At 43.6% G+C, this 21,936-nt stretch overlaps 1 protein-coding gene across 1 annotated transcript; it reads left to right on the top strand.

The window, feature by feature from the left end:
• Positions 1–385: 385 nt before the first annotated feature.
• LOC309551222 (ferritin heavy chain, oocyte isoform-like) lies at positions 386–1,057 on the top strand. Its single transcript, XM_082251728.1, has one exon. It carries the CDS (start codon positions 430–432, stop codon positions 952–954), a length of 525 nt encoding a protein of 174 aa, XP_082107854.1. The 5' UTR covers positions 386–429; the 3' UTR covers positions 955–1,057.
• The last annotated feature ends 20,879 nt before the right edge of the window (positions 1,058–21,936 follow it).

Genomic DNA, 21,936 nt, shown 5'->3' with positions numbered 1-21,936 from the left:
CACCTTGACCAGGGAGAAGTGTTCCAAAAACGATCATACTGCTTTCTTGGCTGATGCTCCAAAATGTTATGCAGAGACAAGAAAGGAGATTGGGCTCCACATGGTGAAATACCACAAATTATTTTATTGCCTGAGCATGGGCTAAAAGCTATAAAAAATATGCCTCAATGAAATAGGCTAACTGATCTTCTATAGTTAGAGCTCCAAGTTCGTACACAAATATGCATATTTAAATAGCACATGATCGTAATTATCAATGCCAAAATCAAGTGCATCCCAATTATCAACACGTTTCATGAACTCAGTTCACTTCCTCAGGAGTAGATGCTATTGATATGGTGTAGATCATTTTTAAGCAGGTAAAAATAGTACATAATTCATTGGGTTGGCACTTAAACAGTGATTGAATGGAACCCGCCATTGGACACCATGAACTCCCAGGTTCGCCAGAATTTCCACCAGGACTGCGAGGCTGCCCTCAACCAGCAGGTCAATCTGGAGCTGTACGCCTCCTATGTGTACCTGTCTATGTCTTATTACTTTGATCATGACAATGTGGCATTGAGGAACTTTGCAAAATATTTTCTGCACCAATCCCATGAAGAAAGTGAGCATGCAGAGAAACTTATGAAGATGCAGAACCAACGCGGAGGGAGGATATTTTTGCAGGATGTGAAGAAGTCAGACCATGATGAGTGGGGCAGTGGTTTGGAGGCTCTTGAATGTGCTCTGCAGTTAGAGAAAAATGTCAAACAGTCCCTTTTGGATCTGCACAAATCGGCTACAGATCACAATGACCCTCATCTTTGTGACTTCTTGGAAACCCATTACTTGGATGAGCAAGTGAAATCCATAAAGGAGCTTGGTGATCATGTGACCAACCTGCGCAAGATGGGAGCCCCACAAAATGGCATGGCTGAATACAAACACACACTAGGGGAGTCCCATGACTGAGCTTTGTCCTGCTTCTTGCCCTCTTTATCTGTTATGTTTTATTTGTGAAATCTTTATTCCCATTTCTCTGCTTTATTTTTGACACTAATAAAATTGTACAAGGTGAAAAAAAAAAATAGTACTCATAATACTCATAGTACTCTCATAATTGAGAGACTTCAAAGATGTAATAAGCCAATGGGTGTCTGCCAGGGGAGTTGTTAGAAGGGGCAACCATCACCCTCCACTCCAAAAAGACAGGGCAACCAATAGACTGCAGCAAGTGGCACCTGAAAAAGGAATAGGGGGTCCCATAATACCATCAACACAGGTTCCAGAGTTATAAAGTGATGAAGTCGTGCCAACAGGTAACCAAAATGACCTTCACTTTGGTCATCTGTTGGCAGAACGTCATCTCTTTGCAGAGCAGAGCAAAAGGTTGACTTTAAAACATTGAATACTTACCATCCCTTGCATCACATTGCCCCTCCATTTGCTTTTAGCAGTGAGGAAATAGGAGCCCTTCTCAATGAGGAAGTACTCAGGGCTCCAGACTCTCCAGACCTCCAAATGTGATGGCGCTGGTGTCTGAGAGGCTAATTGTCAGGCACCAGTGCTTCATGTGGGAGGAAGAAGAGTGAATCCTATGATCTTCCAAGACAACCAGGTATTTCTCCTTGCTCACAGCAGAAAATGGATCAGTGGGGGGAGGAAAAGTAAGGTAAGTTTACGCAGAGGGGAAGATGGGCATGCATATACACTATATTTTCAAAAGTATTGGGATGCCTGCCTTTACACGCTCATAAATTTTAATGGCTTCCCAGTCTTAGTCTTAGTTTATAGGGTTCAATATTGAGTTGGCCCATCCTTTGCAGATGTAACAGCTTCAGCTCTTCTGGGAAGGCTGTCCACAAGGTTTAGAAGTGTGTCTATGGGAATGTTTGACCATTCTTCCAGAATCACATTTTGTGAGGTCAGGCACTGATGTTGGACGAGAAGGCTTCCCTCGCAGTCTCCACTCTAATTCATCCCATAGGTGTTCTATTAGGTTGAGGCCAGGACTCCGCAGGCCAGTCAAGTTCCTCCACCCCAAACTCACTCATCCATGTCTTTTGCAACTAAACTAATTTCTGACAATTTTTGCATCTTTGGACATTCAGATGCATCCGAATGTCTGAAGAAAAATATAATGATATTCAACTAATAAGAAATAAATTATAACGAAAATAACTAATCAATTTGGCATGATTCAATAACCACTTCTGGATCGGAATATTTTCCCCCTTAATGATAATTTTTTGCGTTTCGGCACTGCGTTAATTTAACAGACAATTGCGCGGTCGTGCGACGCTGTACCCAAATAAAACTGATGTTCTTTTTCTCCTACAAACAGAGCTTTCTTTTGGTGGTATTTGATCACCGTGGCATTTGTGCGATTTTTATTTTTTGCGCTAAAAAAAAAAAAAAAAACAATAATTTTCACATTCTGCTATACTTTAGGCCAATTTGTTTTCTGCTACATATTTTTGGTAAAAAAAATCGCAATAAGCGTATTTTGATTGGTTTGCGCAAAAGTTATGGTGTCTACTAACTACGTGGGAAAGATTGATGTCATTTTTATTGTTTTTTTTTTTTTTTTTACTAGTAATGGCAGCGATCTGCAATTTTCAGCGGGACTGTGACATTGCGGTGGACAGATCGGACCCCTAACTGACATTTTTGACACTTTTGGGGGGACCAGTGACATTACTACAGTAAACAGTGCTAAAAATATGCACTGTTACTGTAATAATGACACTGGCAGGGAAGGGGTTAACACTGTGGGTGATCAAGGGGTTACATGTGAGCCTAGGGGAGTGATTCTAACTGTAAGGGGGCGGGGCTTGTGAAATGATCACAGAGACCTGTGATCCTATATAGAAGGGTCACAGGCACTCTGTGATCATTCCAGAGAGAAGAATGGTCAGCTGTGTTTACAACAGCTGTCCGTTCTTCTCTCTCAGCGGGGAGCGATCGGGGGTGTCAGGGGGCAATCGGAGCTGCCTGCCCCGGGCATCGGAGCCCCCCGCTGATGAGTGGGGGCAGGAGCGTGCCGCCGGCGGCGTGCGCTCGCCCCCTAACTGCAGGTACGCGACCGACGTAGACCTAGGGCCAGCCTGCCGCAGGAGGGCCAGCCTGCCGCAGTAAATCGGTGGCGGGTGGTCCGGAAGTAGTTAAAAGTCTAATGAAACAGCAGGTCGACTGTAAATCTTACAGTCCAATCAGTTGATTCATTTTGTGCTGGAGGTTGGAGTGAGAAGGGCGTTGTATTATATTTAAGCAGAGGAGATGAGTTTTAAAAATCAGCAGAATTGTCATATTGTGTGTATGTGTTAATAAATTCAATAAACAAATGACTTTCTGAATTACAAATTGTTATCAAGAATAAATAATAAATTTTCCAAAAATGAAACAATAAAATAAATAGATTCGTTATCATGAATATCTATAATCTACAGAAATTATCTGAAAATTAATTAAAGTAACATAACGAATATAACAGAACAAAATTAAGTATTTACGAATTAAAATGAAACAAAACAAAATTTTCCGTCTCCACAAGTTTAGCTCTTAGATTGTAAGCTCTAATGAGCAGGGCCCTCTGATTCCTACTGTATTAAAGTGTATTGTATTTGTACTGTCTACCCTCAAGTTGTAAATAGGGATGATCGAACGGTTCGGGTCGACCATTGGTTCGACCCGAACATTGACTGTTCGAAATTCGGCCGAATTCCGAACTTTTTGCGGAAAAAGTTCTGAATTCGGCAACCAGAACCGACCAAAATGCAATGGGACAGGAACTGGGCTTCAAAAGCCCGTGATTGGACCAGAAATGTCAGGAAAAGCCAATTGAGGGGGCAGGAGGATGCTAGGAATGTGATTGGAGTGACTAGGGGGTCCAGAGGCCAATCAGTAGTGAATACGCCCCCCAGGATATAACATAGCCCCGCCAAATCGCTAGCACTGTAATACAGGGGCTATGGAAGAGAGTGGAAGCAGTTCTGTTACTCCTGCTGCAAAAGTGTCATTTTGCAATTATTAGTGTGAGGAAAGGGATATGCAGTGTAGTTAGGGTACTATATACCACTATAGTTAGATTCAAAAATCTAGTTCCCGTAGGGAAAGTGTTAAGTGTCAGGGTGACCGTAATGTAGTTTAGGGTGAACTGACTCTGACTGCTATGCCAGGGTGACTGAACTCATCCAACTCATCTATGTCAGGGTGACCGCCATAAGAAAAAGATCATTTGTCTTAGAATTGCAGTAGAGCAGGGTAGTGGCTCCGCTCCTGTCACACCTGGGCGTTTTTGTTTCAGGCGTTTATTGGGCTTTTTTGTGGACGTCTTTGGAGGCAGGCATAACATCTGAACTTCTGTGTAGGGTTATGTATACACACACACATATATGTATATATACACATACACACATATAGGTGTGAAAGTAGCGGAACCCCATCCATACGCTAATGAAATTATTTGCAGGGATGTGGCTCCGCTCCTATCACACCTATATGTGTGTATGTGTATATATACATATATGTGTGTGTGTATATATACCCCTATACAGAAGTTCAGATGTTATGCCTGCCTCCAAAAACGCCCAAAAAATGCCCAATAAACGCCTGCAACAAAAACGCACAGAACCCTAGGCCCTAGGCACTTTTTAGGGGCATTTATTGGGTTTTAGGGCTTCAAAATGGCGTTTTTTGATTACAGAAGTTCAGGTCCCATTGATTTCAATAGGGTTCTGGAATCCGGACCTGAACTTTCGGGAAGTTCGGGTGTTCTGGTCGAACTGAACTTTTCAAAAGTTCGATCATCCCTAGTTGTAAAGTGCTGCGTAAACTGTCGGCGCTATATAAATTCTATATAATAATAATATATTTATCCTGTATGAGTTCAGTTCACTCAAAAGTGATTTTTCAGTTGCAAGTTGATCTGGTTGGCTGCCCCCCCTTTTGACTTTATATATCTTGTTGGGGGGGTTCACTTCTTCCAGAATTTGTTCCACAAAATTATGGAGTCCCAGCCCTTTGGCCACAAAATGAGGTGAGGCTCTTCTCAGTCCCCCTGTTGCATTAGATAATGCCAAAAAAAGAAGAAATCTTGTGGTGAGAGTTGGCCACCAAAAAAGAGCAGCACAAAGATCCTTCTGCTAGAAGCCCTTGGAGATCTAAGAACAGATAGGCGATTTAACTTTCCAGCATTAAAAAAACCTTGAAATTTCCATTTTTGCTGATCTTTTCAGAAATACCAGTTTTGGTTTTAGTTTCATTAGTTTTTATTAAGTTTGACATACATAACCGAATAAACAGCCAAGTGTGCAATCAAACAATGCATTACAAATGGGTCCAAAATATATAAAAGGCATAGTAGTGAGATAACCAATCACTGATAACATGGCAGCATAACAAACAACTACTGGTAATCATAACACCTGAAACATCACCCCCCCCCCCCCGGGCACCCCAAGGGGAACAAACTGTGCCCGGAGAGGGTGAAGGAGAAACCCCATGACAGGTGCATGAGTCGCAGTGCAAACAATCTTGCAACCATTAATAATAACAACATGCCCGGGGCAAACAGCGAGGCACAGGAGGGTGACCCAGATACCTAGGAAGAGCACTTGGAGGAGACATGGAATAGAAAGGCAGAACGAAGGAGAGGGGAGGCAAAGGGAAGGAACAGGAACAAGGGGTGGGAATAGCAGAAGAGAGGAGTGGGAAGGATGGGGAGGACATGACAGGGAAAGGTCCAGCGGGGTCCAAGTAAGGAACCTCTATATCAGTCTAAGACTGTGCACTTGGGGTGAGATAGCCAAACTCCCCACTTCCTCCGGAAGGAGGGAGCAGCAAGATTGACAACTGCAAGTGTTTTCTCCATCATGCAATGGTGGTTAAGTGCAAGGACAACTTCGGTGCAAGAAGGGGGTGTTGGGGATTTCCAGTATTTAGCTATGGCAGTTTTTGCTGCAAGAAGCAGATGTATGATAATCGTCCTATGACAGGGTTTAAAGTCATGTACATTGATATGGAGGATGGCCAAAGCCGGTGATGGAAGGACCTTATCTCGTGTTATGTCCGAAATGAGTGCAAATAAAGCATTCCAGAAGGACCGCAGCGACATACAGGACCACATCGTGTGATATAGAGTACCTATTTCCCCGCAGTGCCTCCAGCAGAGGGAGGAGTGGGTTGGGTAGAACTTAGAAAGTTTGAATGGGGTGAGGTACCAGGAGTGTAACACCTTCTGGTACTGTTCCCAATGGGTCACACATTTTGTAGCTGAGTAAGTGGAGGCAAATGTTCTAAGCCAGGTGGAATCAGAGAACGAGGACGCCAAGGTACGTTCCCATTGGAGGACTGAAGGGGGTTTAGCAAAAGAATTGTGTTTGTTGTAAATGGCATAAAACAGCGTGATACCTTTCATGTGAGCTGCTGTGTTTTGAAGGAAAAGGTATACCAAATTGGGTATCTCTATATAAGTGGGGAGCGGATGTTTGTGGAGAAAGGATCTAATCTGGAGGTATGAGAGGAATGCCCCCTGCGGGAGGCCGTAGCGGGCTTGTAGGCTAGCAAATGTACATATGCGAGAGTCGAGATACAGGTCACTGAGGAGCAGTACTCCATGTCGCAACCATGGTTGTACATCTAGGTGTGGGAGGATGTAGCCCAGGACCTTCAACGGGACATGTAATTTGTGCATAGAAGTGGCAGGTAATTTTAAATGACAAAACTCCCTCCACAGGGAGAGGGAGGCCTGCACCATCGGGTTCTCGGACGTCCCAGGCCAGTCTCCCAATGCAGTAGCTACAAGAGCCAACTGTAAGTCAAGACCCGAGACGTCAGAGGACTCAACGGAAGTCCATGACTTGTGTGGGGATGGCACCCACCAATACCTAAGTTGGTCTAAAACACATGCCTTGTGGTAGGCGGCCAAATTAGGGACCCCCATACCGCCGTGCCTTCTGTGTAAGACCATGGTTTTAAGAGGGCATCTCGGAGGCTTTGCGTTCCACACAAAACAGGTCAGTTGTTTTTGGAGAGCAGAGAGGAAGGACACCGGCAAGGTTATGGCAAGGGTTCGGAATAGATAAAGTAGCTTCGGAAGGACAAGCATTTTAAAGGAAGCTATCCGACCCGTAGTGGATAGTTCCTGCGTTCTCAGCTGTTGCAAAAGGGAGGGCAGGGAATCTAGGAAGGGTTTAAAGTTTTGAGCATACAATTGTGACGTGTGAGGCGTAAGGTGAATACCGAGAAAGGGGATTGAATGAGGAGACCAGATGAAGGGAAACCTCCTGGCCAAGGAACTCTGCAGGGCGGGTGGCACGTTAAGGCCCAAAATTTGGGATTTGGTAGCATTGAGTTTATAGTATGATACCCTACTGAACTCAGTCAGAAGGGAGTATGCTTCCGGTAGGGAGGAGGCAGGGTCTGTGAGCATAAGCATAACATCGTCGGCAAAAAGGCTTATTTTGTGGTCCAAGCCGGCCACCGACAAGCCTTTGATGCCTGGGTGGGAGCGAAACCGTTCCGCCAGGGGCTCCATGAGAAGGGCGAATATAATGGGGGACAGAGGACAGCCCTGTCTAGTGCCATTAGATATCTGGATGGGTTTCGATTTCAGTCCCGAGGTGAGGACAGTGGCTGATGGGTTGGAGTACAGAGACAGGACGGCTGACTGTATCCATCCTCCAATCCCAAAGGCCCCAAGAACCGCCCGTAGATACCCCCAGTGGACCCGGTCGAACGCCTTCTCCGCGTCCAAAGAGAGAAGCAGAGAAGGCGTTCGAGCGGCCCCAGCCCGGGAGATCAAACCGACAAGTCGCCTCGTTCCATCCGGAGCCTGACGGCCAGGGACAAAGCCAACCTGATCCGGATGAACCAAAATAGGCAGAACCTTTTGGATCCTGAGGGCTAGCAGTTTAGCGAATACTTTAACGTCGGTGTTTAGAAGGGAAATCGGCCTATAATTGGCCGTAACCTCAGGGTCCTTGCCTGGCTTAGGAAGAGTCACTATCACAGCCCTCAACATTTCCGGAGGGAACATAGACGAGGAGGAAGCAAGTTCAAAAACAGGCTGCAGGTGCGGAGTAATGTCATTAACCAACGCCTTATAAAATTCATTGGGGAGACCGTCTTCCCCCGGAGATTTATGGTTGGGGAGTTTGCTGATGGTCGATGATATTTCAAGAGAAGTAAAGGGTTGAGATATAGACTGGAGTTGATCCACCGAAAGAGCGGGGAGCTGGACCTTGCTAAGAAAGTCCGCAATCAATTCAGGGCTGGGCTGAGGAGTGGCAGGGTCCGACCGCAGGTCATAAAGCGATTGATAGTAATCTGCAAAGGCGTCGGCTATATCTTTCGGATTAGTCTTAGGGACTTTTGTGTCAGGGTGCAGGATGGAAGCAATTTTGCGTTTGGCTTGTTGCGTTTTGACCCGCCTGGCTAGCCACGCCCCAGCCCTGTCCCGAAGACCATAAAATTTGGCCTTGGTATATTTCAGGTCGTTCTCATACTTATAGAGAAGTAGTGAGCGCAGTTTTTGCCTCTCAAGCAACAATTCCTGAGTAAGAGTAGGAGTCGGATTAGATTTGTTGGTTGCCTCCTTGGCAGCTATGGCAGCTAAAAGTTCCTCAACCTGCTTCCTCCTTCTTTTCTTAAGACCTGAAGCCAGTTGTAGCAAAATACCCCTCATATACACCTTATACGTAAGCCACAGGGTGAAACGGGAAATATCAGCTTTATCATTAAACTCAAAGAAATCCTTATGCGCCTGCACGATCTTTTGGTACGAAAGCTTGTCCTCCAGCAAGGAGGTATTCATCCTCCAAATGGGGGGAGGCGAGTTGCTTAGATTATCGTCAAATTCCAATGTAATCGGGGCGTGGTCGGACCAAGATATCGTACCAATCTCAGCGCGCAGAACATTTTGTAAGGACCTCTTATCCGTCAAAAAATAATCAATACGAGAATAAGAAGAGTGAGCAGCTGACAGAAAGGTGAAGTCCTTCTCGTTACCATGGAAGCATCTCCATATATCATACAAGTCATATTTTTGAAGCAGGGATGAAAGAGAGCAAGTCGGTCTCCTAGCCGGGGCAGTAGAGTCCATGTTTGGATGCACAACAGTATTAAAGTCCCCTCCAACGATAAGCGTGCCTTGCACAGACCCATCTAGCAACTTAAAGAGGCGGGTGAGAAAGTATCTCTGCCGGACGTTGGGAGCGTACAAGTTCACCAGGGTGAAAAGGGAGCCGTTAATTTCACAAATCAGAACAATATACCTCCCCATCGGATCCTCAATGGTGCATTTGTGCAGGAAGGTAGCTGAGGCATTTATGGCTATAAAAACCCCGCATGCCTTTTTAGGAGCATTAGCCATATACAGGTGAGGATAGTCAGGGAAGGAGAACTTCGGACACTTTTCCTTGGCGAAGTGGGATTCCTGCACAAACAGAACGTCTGCGCGGAGGGACTTCGCTTCTCTCAGCAACGAGGCCCTTTTAGCTGGACAGTTCAGGCCCTTAGCATTCAATGACACGAACTTCAGCGGCATAACAGCATAGGAGGGCTGTGTAGATTAGTGGCAATGAAATGCATTAAGAGAAGATCTAATACTACTACTTGCCGATAGAATGTCCTGCACCGGAGTTGGGTATACGCCACGAAGTCCAAGCAACCTGGGGAGCAGTCATCACGACATCTTCGGAGCAACAGTGCACTTTGACAGCCAAATAGGAGGGCGATGGTGAGCATAATGAGCCACGGTGGACACTGGACCAGGAGGGAGAAAGCCAGAAGAGGGGAAAGCAGGGGAAAAAAAATCAAACCAAAAAAGTACACAGTTACACATAAAAAAAACCTGAGCATGCAGGCGCAATGGGCGGCCGAGGCCGCTACAGCACAGCGGGGGAGATGACAGAGAAGCATCACTGAGAGACAAAAAATCAACCAATGTGAGAGGTTCCCTGTCCCATCCATCCTATAGTGGCATAAGGAAGCAGAGAAGCATAGTCATTCAGGTATCCATCCCAGACCCGGTTTGGTTCAGACGCTCAGGGGTGGACCTCCCAGGCGGCTCAGAGTCAGCTGGCAGCAGGTTCCATTGTTTGAACAGTTGGATGCCCTTATCCACGCTGTGAATAGGAAACATTTTACCATTCCACGTGACAAGCAGTTTAGTGGGGAAGCCCCATTTGTAGATGACACTGTTGTTACGGAGAATTTTTGTAAGCGGGGACAATTTCTTCCTGTTGAGGGCCGTTTGTTGGGATATATCAGTGTAAAGGGATATACCCGTAAATTCATCCGGCACAACCGGGTTGTGTTTGGCCGCCGCCATAACTCTCTCCTTAACATGATAGTAGTGGATACGGGCCAGAGTGTCTCTAGGTGCGGTGTCCGGTAGGAAGTTAGGCTTAGGAATGCGGTGAGCCCTATCCACACACAACTCAATATCACTGAGAGAGGGGATAAGTGACTTCATGAGGCGCTGGACAAAGTTGGTCAAATCCTTATGCGGCACCGATTCAGGAATGCCCCTGAATTTAATGTTATTGCGCCTAGAGCGGTCCTCTAAGTCCGCAATTTTGTACTGGAGGCGCTGCATCTCACTTTCCTGGTCAGCATAGGCATCAACAAGGTCATTGTGAGCAGTGTACAGATCCGCCATTTTAGACTCTAGATGCTGTATCCTGTCATCATGTACTTGTACAGTGTCATGAAGTGGAGAGAACATGGTGGCAAGCTCATTGAACAGGGTACTTTTCATGGAGAGGAGCATCCGTTTCATGGTGGCCTCTGAGATTGCCTGATCTGAGGCAGGGAATGCTTCAATAGTTATGCCCGGGTTAGTCATAATCAGTGCCTGATAGGCCGCAGCATGAGCTCCAGGGGGGTCTTCCCCCTCACGCCTGCGGTACTTAGTTTTAGTGGGGCTACTGGTGGTAGGAGACAGGGGTGGAGATGGCACTTCCCGGGCGCTCTGAGGGGATCCAGAGGCTGGAGGAGACAGGACTGAAGTAGGGATGATACCTGCAGCAGAGCGCGGGAGACCGGGTCCGGAGCCGGCGCCATCTTGCCTGCTAGTGTGAGGAGCCGCCGGGTAGAAGTCCGTCAGCCGCTGCGGCGGCTTATTGTGCTTGCGCCGTTTAGACATGTCGGGAACGGTCAGCGGGAGGCTCGGGAGACTGCAGGTGAGGTGCTGGCACGAAGAGCTGCTTCGGTCCGTCGCTGTGAGCCGCTGTGAGGAGAGATGGCAGGGAGCTCTCACACTATGCGGCCATACTCAGCGCCGGCCGGACACGCCCCCTCCAGTTTTGGTTTTAAAGACCTGTCCCTTTCAAGTGATTTAAGCCATCTTTATATCCAAAAATATAGAAAATCTTTTGTATTTTGCTGGCAGTTTAATCCAACAAAAGACAAGTTGTGTGATGATAGGCAGGTACAGTACTGGAAATAGAGTTACAATCCTTTTGCTCGAGGGTTTGTATGTAAGGAAATGTGTAAAAATGAACAGTGGTTGGGTGGAATGCTATGGAGGAATTTTTCTACTACTGCTTGAGCAGTACCAGACCTGACCAGACAACCAAACCATATGTCTATTTACAAAACCTACATAAACATAAAGGAATACAAAGGTCTATCTTGCTAAAAATTGCAACAATACCAGGCAATATAGAAAACAAGAGAAGGGAAGCAACGACCTAGTGTAATCTCACAAGATATTTATTGAAAATTAAAAACATGCCATACATTATACTTACAAACATATGCTGAAAGTAAGTATAAAAGAAAAGAGTCCTTTTGCAATCAGGAGACCTCCAAGACAAAGAAGCTTTTAGAGAAAGCAGGAGGACTGAAAAGTGTCCTGGCGCATTTCAAGTGAGAATCCACTTCATCAGAGCCATCTGATGGTTTAGATGAAGAGGGTTCTCCCTTGAAACGCATCAGCCCCATCACCACGGACGTTTTCGAGCTTCTTTGTCTTGGAGGTCTCCTGATTACAAAAGGAATCTTTTCTTTTATGCTTACTTTCAGCATATGTTTGTAAGTATAATGTATAGCATTAAATTTTCAATAAATATCTTGTGATATTGCACTAGGTCGGTGCGCCCTTCTCTTGTTTTCTATGTTTTCAGTCCATATGAATACCCATCGTCCTGAGAAGGCAGCAAGATCCTAGATGCCAGGAATATAGCCGTCCCTTGAACACAGCACTCGAGTGCAAAAGAGTTTACTTGTCTGAATACCAGGCAATATCTCCATCTTTTCCTACCAGTCAAGAACGTGAAATGTAAAACGTACTTTTATCACTTTGAACACGGATGTCACCTTAAAGTGATATGAAACGTTTGATTGTTAAAAATAAAATAAACATGTTACACTTACCTGCTCTGTGCAGTGGTTTTCTTCTCGGGTCCCCCCGCCAGTGTTCCTGGCTCCTCCCCCTTGACCACTGCCCCCAATTGCAAGCCGCTTGCTACTGGTGCGTGCTCACTTCCGGGCCCTGCTCTATTCATCCATAAGACATAGAGCTGCGACTCAGCCCTGCCCCCATCTCTCTCTTTATAGGTTCACTGGCCAATGGCTTCCGTTGCTGTCCCAGCCATTGAGGAGAGAGTGTCACAGAACAGCTGAGGCTTTTGTGCACATCAGTGGATCGAGAGGGAGCTCAAATGAGTATTGGGGGGAGCAGCACACACAAGGTTTTTTACCTTCATGCACAGAATGCATGAAGGTAAAGAACCTTCAACCTTTACAACCCCTTTAAACCAACAGCATAATAGAGGTATTCTTTTTTTAGGTTTATGGGACTTCTGTTGCCTACAGGTCCCTATATTGAAGCAATAGATTGGTATTTGTAGATCATAATGACAGTGTCTATTCAACAGCACCCAATACTTTTCACTTATGCTAACGTTTTATTATTCAGTTTTCTATTTTTTAAAGATCACAATAAAAACACAATAAAAGTGTTCTATCATGAATAGCTGTCATATTTTCTGAATGTTCTACCCAACAGATACTCCTTTTTAGCTATTTACATCCCCAGAACTCATAGTAAAGTTTGATCACCTCTAGGCAGCAAAAAAAATTACATTGGAGCTGCTAACCATTCTCCATCCAATCCAAAATTTTATAATAAAAAGACCCTTTCAACAACATAAAAACTAAGATATAAGCAGGGAAAAATCTAGCATTTTAAATACCTATTTGAACTGTCAGTTCCCTAGCACAGCCTCCTCCCTCTTTGCATATCATAGCCCTGTCTTCTTCTGGTAGAGTCTAATTACTATCAGGATCAGGATCTGAACCCACAACCTCTGCTGAGTCTGGCAGTAGCTCTTCTTGCTGAGCCACCTGAGATGCTGGACACCACCCTTACTGATCCCTTGGACAATCCTGCCTTGTGCCTTGTTTTTGTTAAACTTTGAACTCCTTGCTCCTCCTATGAACTTCCTATTTAAGCCATGCATCTGAACTTCCTGATTGCCAGATTATTGTGTTCTTCTCCAGAAAATGTTTTGCTATTGTCGCCTGCTGCTGTCAGTATCTTCACTACCACTCATTACTGACCTTGACTTGTTCCTTGACGATGCTTCTGCTTGAGGCCAACGTACAGCCACTTGTTACTGACCTTTGGCATGTTTACTGAGTACGATTTTTTATTTTGTATATTGCTGGAGAGTGAATTTCAAAAGCACCCCATCCCCTATTAGTATTCAAAGAAAAAACAAGGTTTGGTATTGGGACTTTTAAGGTGCTGATAATTAATTAATAATGGAGAAAAAAATCATTTTTTTTGTAAAAACAAATTTTACACATTTTATTGAAACAATTTAACAAACAAATTTTTCTTTTAAAAACACATAAAAGAGAAAAGAAAGAACATGATTATGTCTGCTCAACATGTTTTGCCATCTTGTGGTGGCTTCTTCAGGACACTAATAAACATCTTTGACAAGTAATCTTTCTATATTCAATGAGAAATATTTATGAGAATATAGCATACATGCATATATATTAAACAGCAACTGTATACAGTTACAGCAGTCACAGTATATGAGAACCATGAAATTCTACAATGACTATGAGAAAAACTCAAAAAACATACCTTAAATAGCCAAATTGTGCCTGTTTATGGAAGAAATTGTAGGTGATAATTGCCTCTGACAGGGAAAGGTAGGACCACCCACTGGGCATGCGTCACACCATAGAGGAGGAAAGAGCCAAGCCTGAGTATAAGGATCTAATATTGACAAACAAGATTGTTTTCAATTTATGTTATAATGCCTAATATAAAGCCCGAATGACAAGATATATATATACCTAAACATATTTACCCTTCAATCCAAAAATCAAAATTTAGATCAATAAAGAAGTACTGTGTGTCCAGTTCTGTAGAAATATCTGATCAATATAATGTCTTTTCGATGGTATCTTATTGAGAAAGGATAAAAAATTGTTTTTCTCAAATGAACTTCCTCAGCACTAAAAATACAAACAAACAAAGAAAAAGGGGATGTGCAAATAATTGATAGTGTCCTATTTAAGGCAAATATTGGGATAAATCCCTAATTACCTTATAATGAAGCAACTTCATAAGTGGAAAAAGTTTTAAATCAGATTAGGACCGAATTCACATATAAAGATTTGCCCATGGATATTCAGTCTGAGGCATGACGTCCTGCAATCAATAATAGAATATATTCTCAACAATTTATGTATATATATATAAATATTCAAAATAGTAAAACAGGAAGATCATACAATGGGGTATTGACATCCCATAGTTGATTTCCCATGTCCAAAAGAATCTACTAAGGGCAAATTGGCAGAATACCTGTATGGATCTCTTCCTGGAACCGAGCAGTCGAAAGTGCTACGTCACTTTACTTTGCCTGTGAGGGGCTGACCGCCGCCGTAAATATTCGTGCGGCGGTCGGCAAGTGGTTAATTATCAGCACCTTAAAAGTCCCAATACCAAACCTTGTTTTTGTTTACTGAGTACGCTTCTGCTTGGTCCCTACCTGCTATATCTTCTACTGGACCTCGGCTTGATCACCTCCTGGTGGGACGTTCTTGAACACCACAACCTGGCACTAACACACAGAAAAAAACATCTCCAATATAAGGAGCTCTGGTAAATATCTGTTAGAGCTTAGACCAAGCACCTTGGATGAGTCCACATTATCTGCCAGGGTGACAAACTTGTGTACTTATCCTGCTGGCGGGTGGGTTCCTGTCTACTGCTATAGCTACTGGTATTTGAGTCTGAACCCTGACCATGAGAGTTACTATTAGTGTTGGCCTAGCTCCTCCTATCTTTCCCTCTCCTTTTAAAATAACCTTTTATGTAGCTACGGATGAGGGAATGAAAATACCATAGAGTGTCACTTGAGTGATGAATCTTCAGGAGCTTTTGACATCACAACTAAGATATAGGCACCCAGCAGCAAATCTCTAGTATTTGCACTATTACTCAATGCTCGCCCCGCCTAGAGACAAACAGAAATCTTATTAGGAAGACTCTCTAATCTATACTTAATTTATCATTGTGTTTTCTAATAATACCTTTTATTTATTAATCTCTATTAAATTGAGCAAAAGTTGAGTGTGTTCCCAGCAATTGAGCACAATTTTATTGTTGAAAAGATTCTGCTAATAACCTGAAAAATATGTACGTATTAACTAAACATTAGCAGCTGTAGTATCATTAAAAGGAATTCAATAAAATGGCTGGCAGCAACTGCAGTTTATTGACTAACTTCAGATCACTGGCTTCATTCATTAAATTAGATTCCAAACTACAGTGTATTAACAGTTTTTAATCATCGCGTAATAGTTCCCAGATTCGGCGTGTTTTAATTAGGTTCTTGCTTATTGCATTGATACATTAGTGAGAGACTTTAAAATCCAGCTGCTTAGAATTCCATAAAATTAACCATTGAATAGAACTCCCCACGTTGGTTTAGAACAGGCATTTTGATAAAAAGCTATCATCAAATGGCGAGATATACAGTATGTATGAACTGGCATTGCTACCAATAGAAGGCCGGTCAACCACGGGTGCAATGATGGGAAGAGTTTAGAATCCAATGTAACACTGTGGCTGAAAGATAGTTAGGTGCTTAGAAGGGATAGGAAAGGGTAACAAACATGAACTGCATGTAGATAAATGGGAAACAAATATTGGGACAAACTGGGACTTTTAAGGTGCCAGAGACAACTGTTTCATACAGTGGGTAAGATTCAATAAAAAATAGATTTTGATTTCATAACAACTTAAAAAGTAATTATAAAAACCATCACAAACAATGCTTAGAACAGCAGTGCAGCAGCTTCTGCTCTACGTTTTACCGTAAAGCATGGGTGTCCAACCTTTTGGCTTCTCTGGGCCACATTGAGTGTAGAGATATTTTCTCGGGCTGCATATAAAATATAAACTATAGTTAAGGTATTTAAGTAATAAAACACTGTCGCGCCCCCCTCCCCGCACTAATTTAACACAACTAGAGGGTGATCAAATGAAATGGAATCAGTATACAGAGGTTTACTTTTTTTGAGAGATATTAAAGGAACACTCTAACCACCATGACCACTTTAGTGACTTGAAGTGGTGATGGTGATAGGAGTCAGAAACACTGCACATGCTGAGATATTTACAGTTATGTGCTGGGGGCTAGTTGCACCCCTAGTACATATGACTTTGGCAGCCAGAAAATGTAATGTCCTTATTCATACATGTATGAACAAGGACATGACATATTATGACAAAACACAACTAGTTATTAAAAAAACATATTGCAACAATTTACACATGCTAATGCACATACCTTTTCTACTTATTTTGCAGACTGCTAGCAGTTACTGCTGGTGGGTACTGCTGGTGCGGTTACTGGTGGCGGTTAGTGCTGGTGGGTACTGCTGGTGGGTAATGCTGGCGGGTACTGCTGGTCATGACGTTGGGTACTGCTGGAGGAAGTGGGGGCTGCAGTAGAGAGCAGAGCCGCTGCTTCCTGTATGGCTCCTGTCACAGGTGGAGTGCATTTCATATCACTGCGCCTGTGACAGAGCCGGACCTATACAGGAAGTATCGGCTCTGCCACTGACTGCAGACATCCTAGGTCTCCCGCAGCAGCCGGTTGATCGCACGGCACTTGCAGCCTAGTGCGTGCCCATCCAATGCAGCCTAAACAGTGCCCATCCAATGCAGCTTCACCAGTGCGTGCCCATACAATGCAGCCTGATCAGTGCCCATCCAATGCAGCCTCACCAGTGCATGCCCATCCAATGCAGCCTGATCAGTGCCTATCTAATGCAGCCTCTACAGTGCCCATCCAATGCAGCCTCACCAGTGCATGCCTATCCAATGCAGCCTCACCAGTGCATGCCTATCCAATGCAGCCTCACTAGTGCATACCCAACCAATGCAGCTTCACCAGTGTGTGCCCATCCAATGCAGCTTGATCAGCGCCCATCCAATGCAGCCTCACAAGTGCATGCCCATCCAATGCAGCCTGATCAGTGCCCATCCAATGCCGCCTCACCAGTGCATGCCCATCCAATGCAGCCTGATCAGTGTTCATCCAATGTAGCCTCACCAGTGCATGCCCATCCAATGCAGCCTCACCAGTACGTGCCCATCCAATGCAGTCTGCAATGAAGAGAGAGGAGAACTGCTGGATTACACAGAGCGGGAATCTCCCACTTTACCAGCGACCACTGTCATACAAAGTCCTGTCTCCTGGATCGGCTCCTATGATAGACGTCACCAACGTACTGTCTATCATAGGAGGCGGTCCAGGAGGCGGGGCTTCGTATGACAGCGGCCTGCTGGGTAAGCAGAAAATTCCTGCTCTGTTTGTAATCCCGCGGTGCTCGCCCCCATCTCACCTCCCCACCGAGGCAGCCTCTGCCTACAGTTAGTTGGAAGCCACTGTGGCCGTGCCCCCAACACAACTTCCTTCCTCCCCAGCAAAAAAATAAATAAAATTGTCAGGGGGAAGTGGGCCGCATTGCCTGCGGTTGCGGGCCGCATGAGGCCTGCAGGCTGCAGGTTGGACATGCCTGCCATAAAGGCTTCCTCAGGAATCTTAAGAATAGTGCATATTGATGGTACTACAGATAAAAAAGACAAACACTCCTTAAATGGATGGTAGTGAAATTTGTCAGAATATCATGTACTACTAATACACAATTAATTTAATCAACCAGCATTTGATAGATAGTAATGGTCATATTGACGAGATGGGCCTACCAGAGTGCTCAGAAAGAAAGAAGTACTGAATCAATTGGACACCAGATTTCCAAAGAGGACCTGAACCATGAGGTATTTTGTGACCACAGGAGAGACATAAAATTGAATAACTAAAATATATAGATATCACCATGTTTACATTAAGAATAAATGTTAATCCCTATATACTGTATATATAGGGGGGGGGAGTTGTAACCTCTCATTTGCCTTGATTTTGCTAAAATAGGTGTTGTAAAGTTATCGTTCTCAAAAGGGATATTTCCAAATCCACTATGTAAAGGGAGGACTAATGAGAATGGGGAGGGAAGGAAGGACCACTCCAGGTGGTCCAAACCAGGATCAATAACCATATCTCTTCACTACAAGGAATAATTTGTTATTCCTTGTAGTGAGGAGATATAGATATTGATCCTGGTTGGGACCACCTGGAGTAGTCCTTCCTTCCTTTCCTATCGGTCCTCCATTTACATCGTGAATTTGAAAATATACCTTTTAGGAACCATGACTGACCGATACCTATTTTAGCCAAATTAAGGTAAATGAGAGGGTATGACTTGGGGAATTAACATTTGTTCTCACATGGTGATATCAGTATATTTTAGATATTCATATTTATGTCTCTCCTATGGTCACAAAATACCTCATGGTTCTGGTCCCCTTTGGAAATTTGGCATTCAAATGATTCAGCACTTTATTCTTTGTAAGCACTCTGGTAGGCCCAACTCTTCGATATGACCATTACTATGTATCAAATGCTGGTTTATTGAATTAATTGTGTATTAGTAGTACTCACGTAATGATCTGACAAATTTTGTATTTTACTGCCATCAATTTAAGGATTGTTTGTCTTTTTTATCTGTAGTACCAACAATATGCAACATTCCTAAAACTCCTGAGGAAGTCTTTATAGTGAAACATGTAGAGCGAAAGCTGCTGCGCTGCAGTTCTAAGCTTCGTTTGTGATGGTTTTTATAACTACAGTGCCTTGCGAAAGTATTTGGCCTCCTTGAACTTTGCGACCTTTTGACACATTTCAGGCTTCAAACATAAAGCTATAAAACTGTAATTTTTTGTGAAAATCCAAAACAACAAGCGGGACACAATCATGAAGTGGAACAAAATTTATTGGCTATTTCAAACTTTGTTAACAAATAAAAAACTGAAAAATTGGGAGTGCAAAATTATTCAACCCCTTTACTTTCATTGCAGCAAACTCTCTCCAGAAGTTCAGTGAGGATCTCTGAATGATCCAATGTTGACCTAAATGACTAATGATGATAAATAGAATCCACCTGTGTGTAATCAAGTCTCCGTATAAATGCACCTGCACTGTGATAGTCTCAGAGGTCCGTTTAAAGCGCAGAGAGCATCATGAAGAACAAGGAACACACCAGGCAGGTCCAAGATACTGTTGTTGAGAAGTTTAAAGCCGGATTTGGAAAGAAAAAGATTTCCCAAGCTTTAAACATCCCAAGGAGCACTGTGCAAGCGATAATATTGAAATGGAAGGAGTATCAGACCACTGCAAATCTACGAAGACCTGGCCGTCCCTCTAAATTTTCAGCTCATACAAGGAGAAGACTGATCAGAGATGCAGCCAAGAGGCCCATGATCACTCTGGATGAAATGCAGAGATCTACAGCTGAGGTGGGAGACTCTGTCCATAGGACAACAATCAGTCATATACTGCACAAATCTGGCCTTTATGGAAGAGTGGCAAGAAGAAAGCCATTTCTTAAAGATATCCATAAAAGTGTCGTTTAAAGTTTGCCACAAGCCACCTGGGAGACGCACCAAACATGTAGAAGAAGGTGCTCTGGTCAGATGAAACCAAAATCAAACTTTTTGGCAACAATGCAAAACGTTATGCTTGGCGTAAAAGCAACACAGCTCATCACCCTGAACACACCATCCCCACTGTCAAACATGGTGGTGGCAGCATCATGGTATGGTGTGGTTTCTTCAGCAGGGACAGGGAAGATGGTAAAATTGATGGGAAGATGGAGGGAGCCAAATACAGGATCATTCTGGAAGAAAACCTGATGGAGTCTGCAAAAGACCTGAGACTGGGACGGAGATTTGTCTTCCAACAAGACAATGATCCAAAACATAAAGCAAAATCTACAATGGAATGGTTCACAAATAAACATATCCAGGTGTTAGACTGGCCAAGTCCAAGTCCAGACCTGAATCCAATCGAGAATCTGTGGAAAGAACTGAAAACTGCTGTTCACAAACGCTCTCCATCCAACCTCACTGAGCTCGAGCTGTTTTGCAAGGAGGAATGGGCAAAAATGTCAGTCTCTCAATGTGCAAAACTAATAGAGACATACCCCATAATCAGACATACCCGTAATCACAGCAAAAGGTGACGCTACAAAGTATTAACTTAAGGGGGCTGAATAATTTTGCACGCCCAATTTTTATTTGTTTAAAAAGTTTGAAATATCCAATAAATTTCATTCCACTTCATGATTGTGTCCCACTTGTTGTTGATTCTTCACAAAAAATTACAGTTTTATATCTTTATGAAGCCTGAAATGTGGCAAAAGTTTTGAAAAGTTCAAGGGGGCCGAATACTTTCACAAGGCACTGTACTTTTTCACTTGTTATGAAATAAAAATCTATGTTTTATTGAATCTTACACACTGTATGAAATAGTTATCTCTGGCACCTTAAAAGTCCTGTTTCGTCTCAATATTTGTGTAGCTCTACCCCCACAGGAGCAGCTTTAATATCTTTAGTTCGATTCTCTGCTTCTCAACCCCCTGCAATTGTGCAACAAATATGTGAAGCCTGGCAAGCCTAGCAATAGCTTAGCAAGTAATTTTCAAACTTGCAGCACAATTTCTTGCTATCTGGGTTGTAAAATGCTGCACAATCTGTTGGTGCTATATAAATCCTGTATATAAATATCCAGTCTGAGCTCAGAGTTGATAACAGACACCCAAAACAAATTCATTCTACAAATGTGATGTTGGGATAATAAAAAAGAATAATAAGGGTTTTTGTTAGTTATTACCTACCTCTAGCAATCCAGTAAGAATACACACTGAACAAAATTATAAACCCAACACTTTTGTTTTTGCCCCCATTTTTCATGAGCTGAACTCAAAGATCTAAGACTTTTTCTATGTACACAAAAGGCCTATTTCTCTCAAATATTGTAGACAAATCTTTCTAAATCTGTGTTAGTGAGCACTTCTCCTTTTCCGAGATAATCCATCCACCTCACAGGTCTGGCATATCAAGATACTGATCAGACAGCATGATTATTGCACAGGTGTGCCTTAGGCTGGCCACAATAAAAGGCCACTCTAAAATGTGCAGTTTTATCACACAGCACAATGCCACAGATGTTACAAGTTTTGAGGGAGCGTGCAATTGGCATGCTGACTGCAGGCATGTCCACCAGACCTGTTGCCCGTGAATTGAATGTTCATTTCTCCACCATAAGCTATCTGCAAAGGCGTTTCAGAGAATTAGGCAGTACATCCAACCGGCCTCACAACCACAGACCACGTGTAACCACACCAGCCCAGGACCTCCACATCCAGCATCTTCACCTCCAAGATCGTCTGAGACCAGCCACCCAGACAGCTGCTGCAACAATCGGTTTGAATAACCAAAGAATTTCTGCACAAACTGTCAGAAACCATCTCAGGGAAGCTCATCTGCATGCTCATGGTCCTCATCAGGGT

The sequence above is a fragment of the Pelophylax lessonae genome (assembly GCF_965119305.1).
Source record: "Pelophylax lessonae genome assembly, chromosome: 3".
Classification (NCBI taxonomy): domain Eukaryota; kingdom Metazoa; phylum Chordata; class Amphibia; order Anura; family Ranidae; genus Pelophylax; species Pelophylax lessonae.
This window is presented reverse-complemented; position numbering and strand designations above follow the sequence as displayed.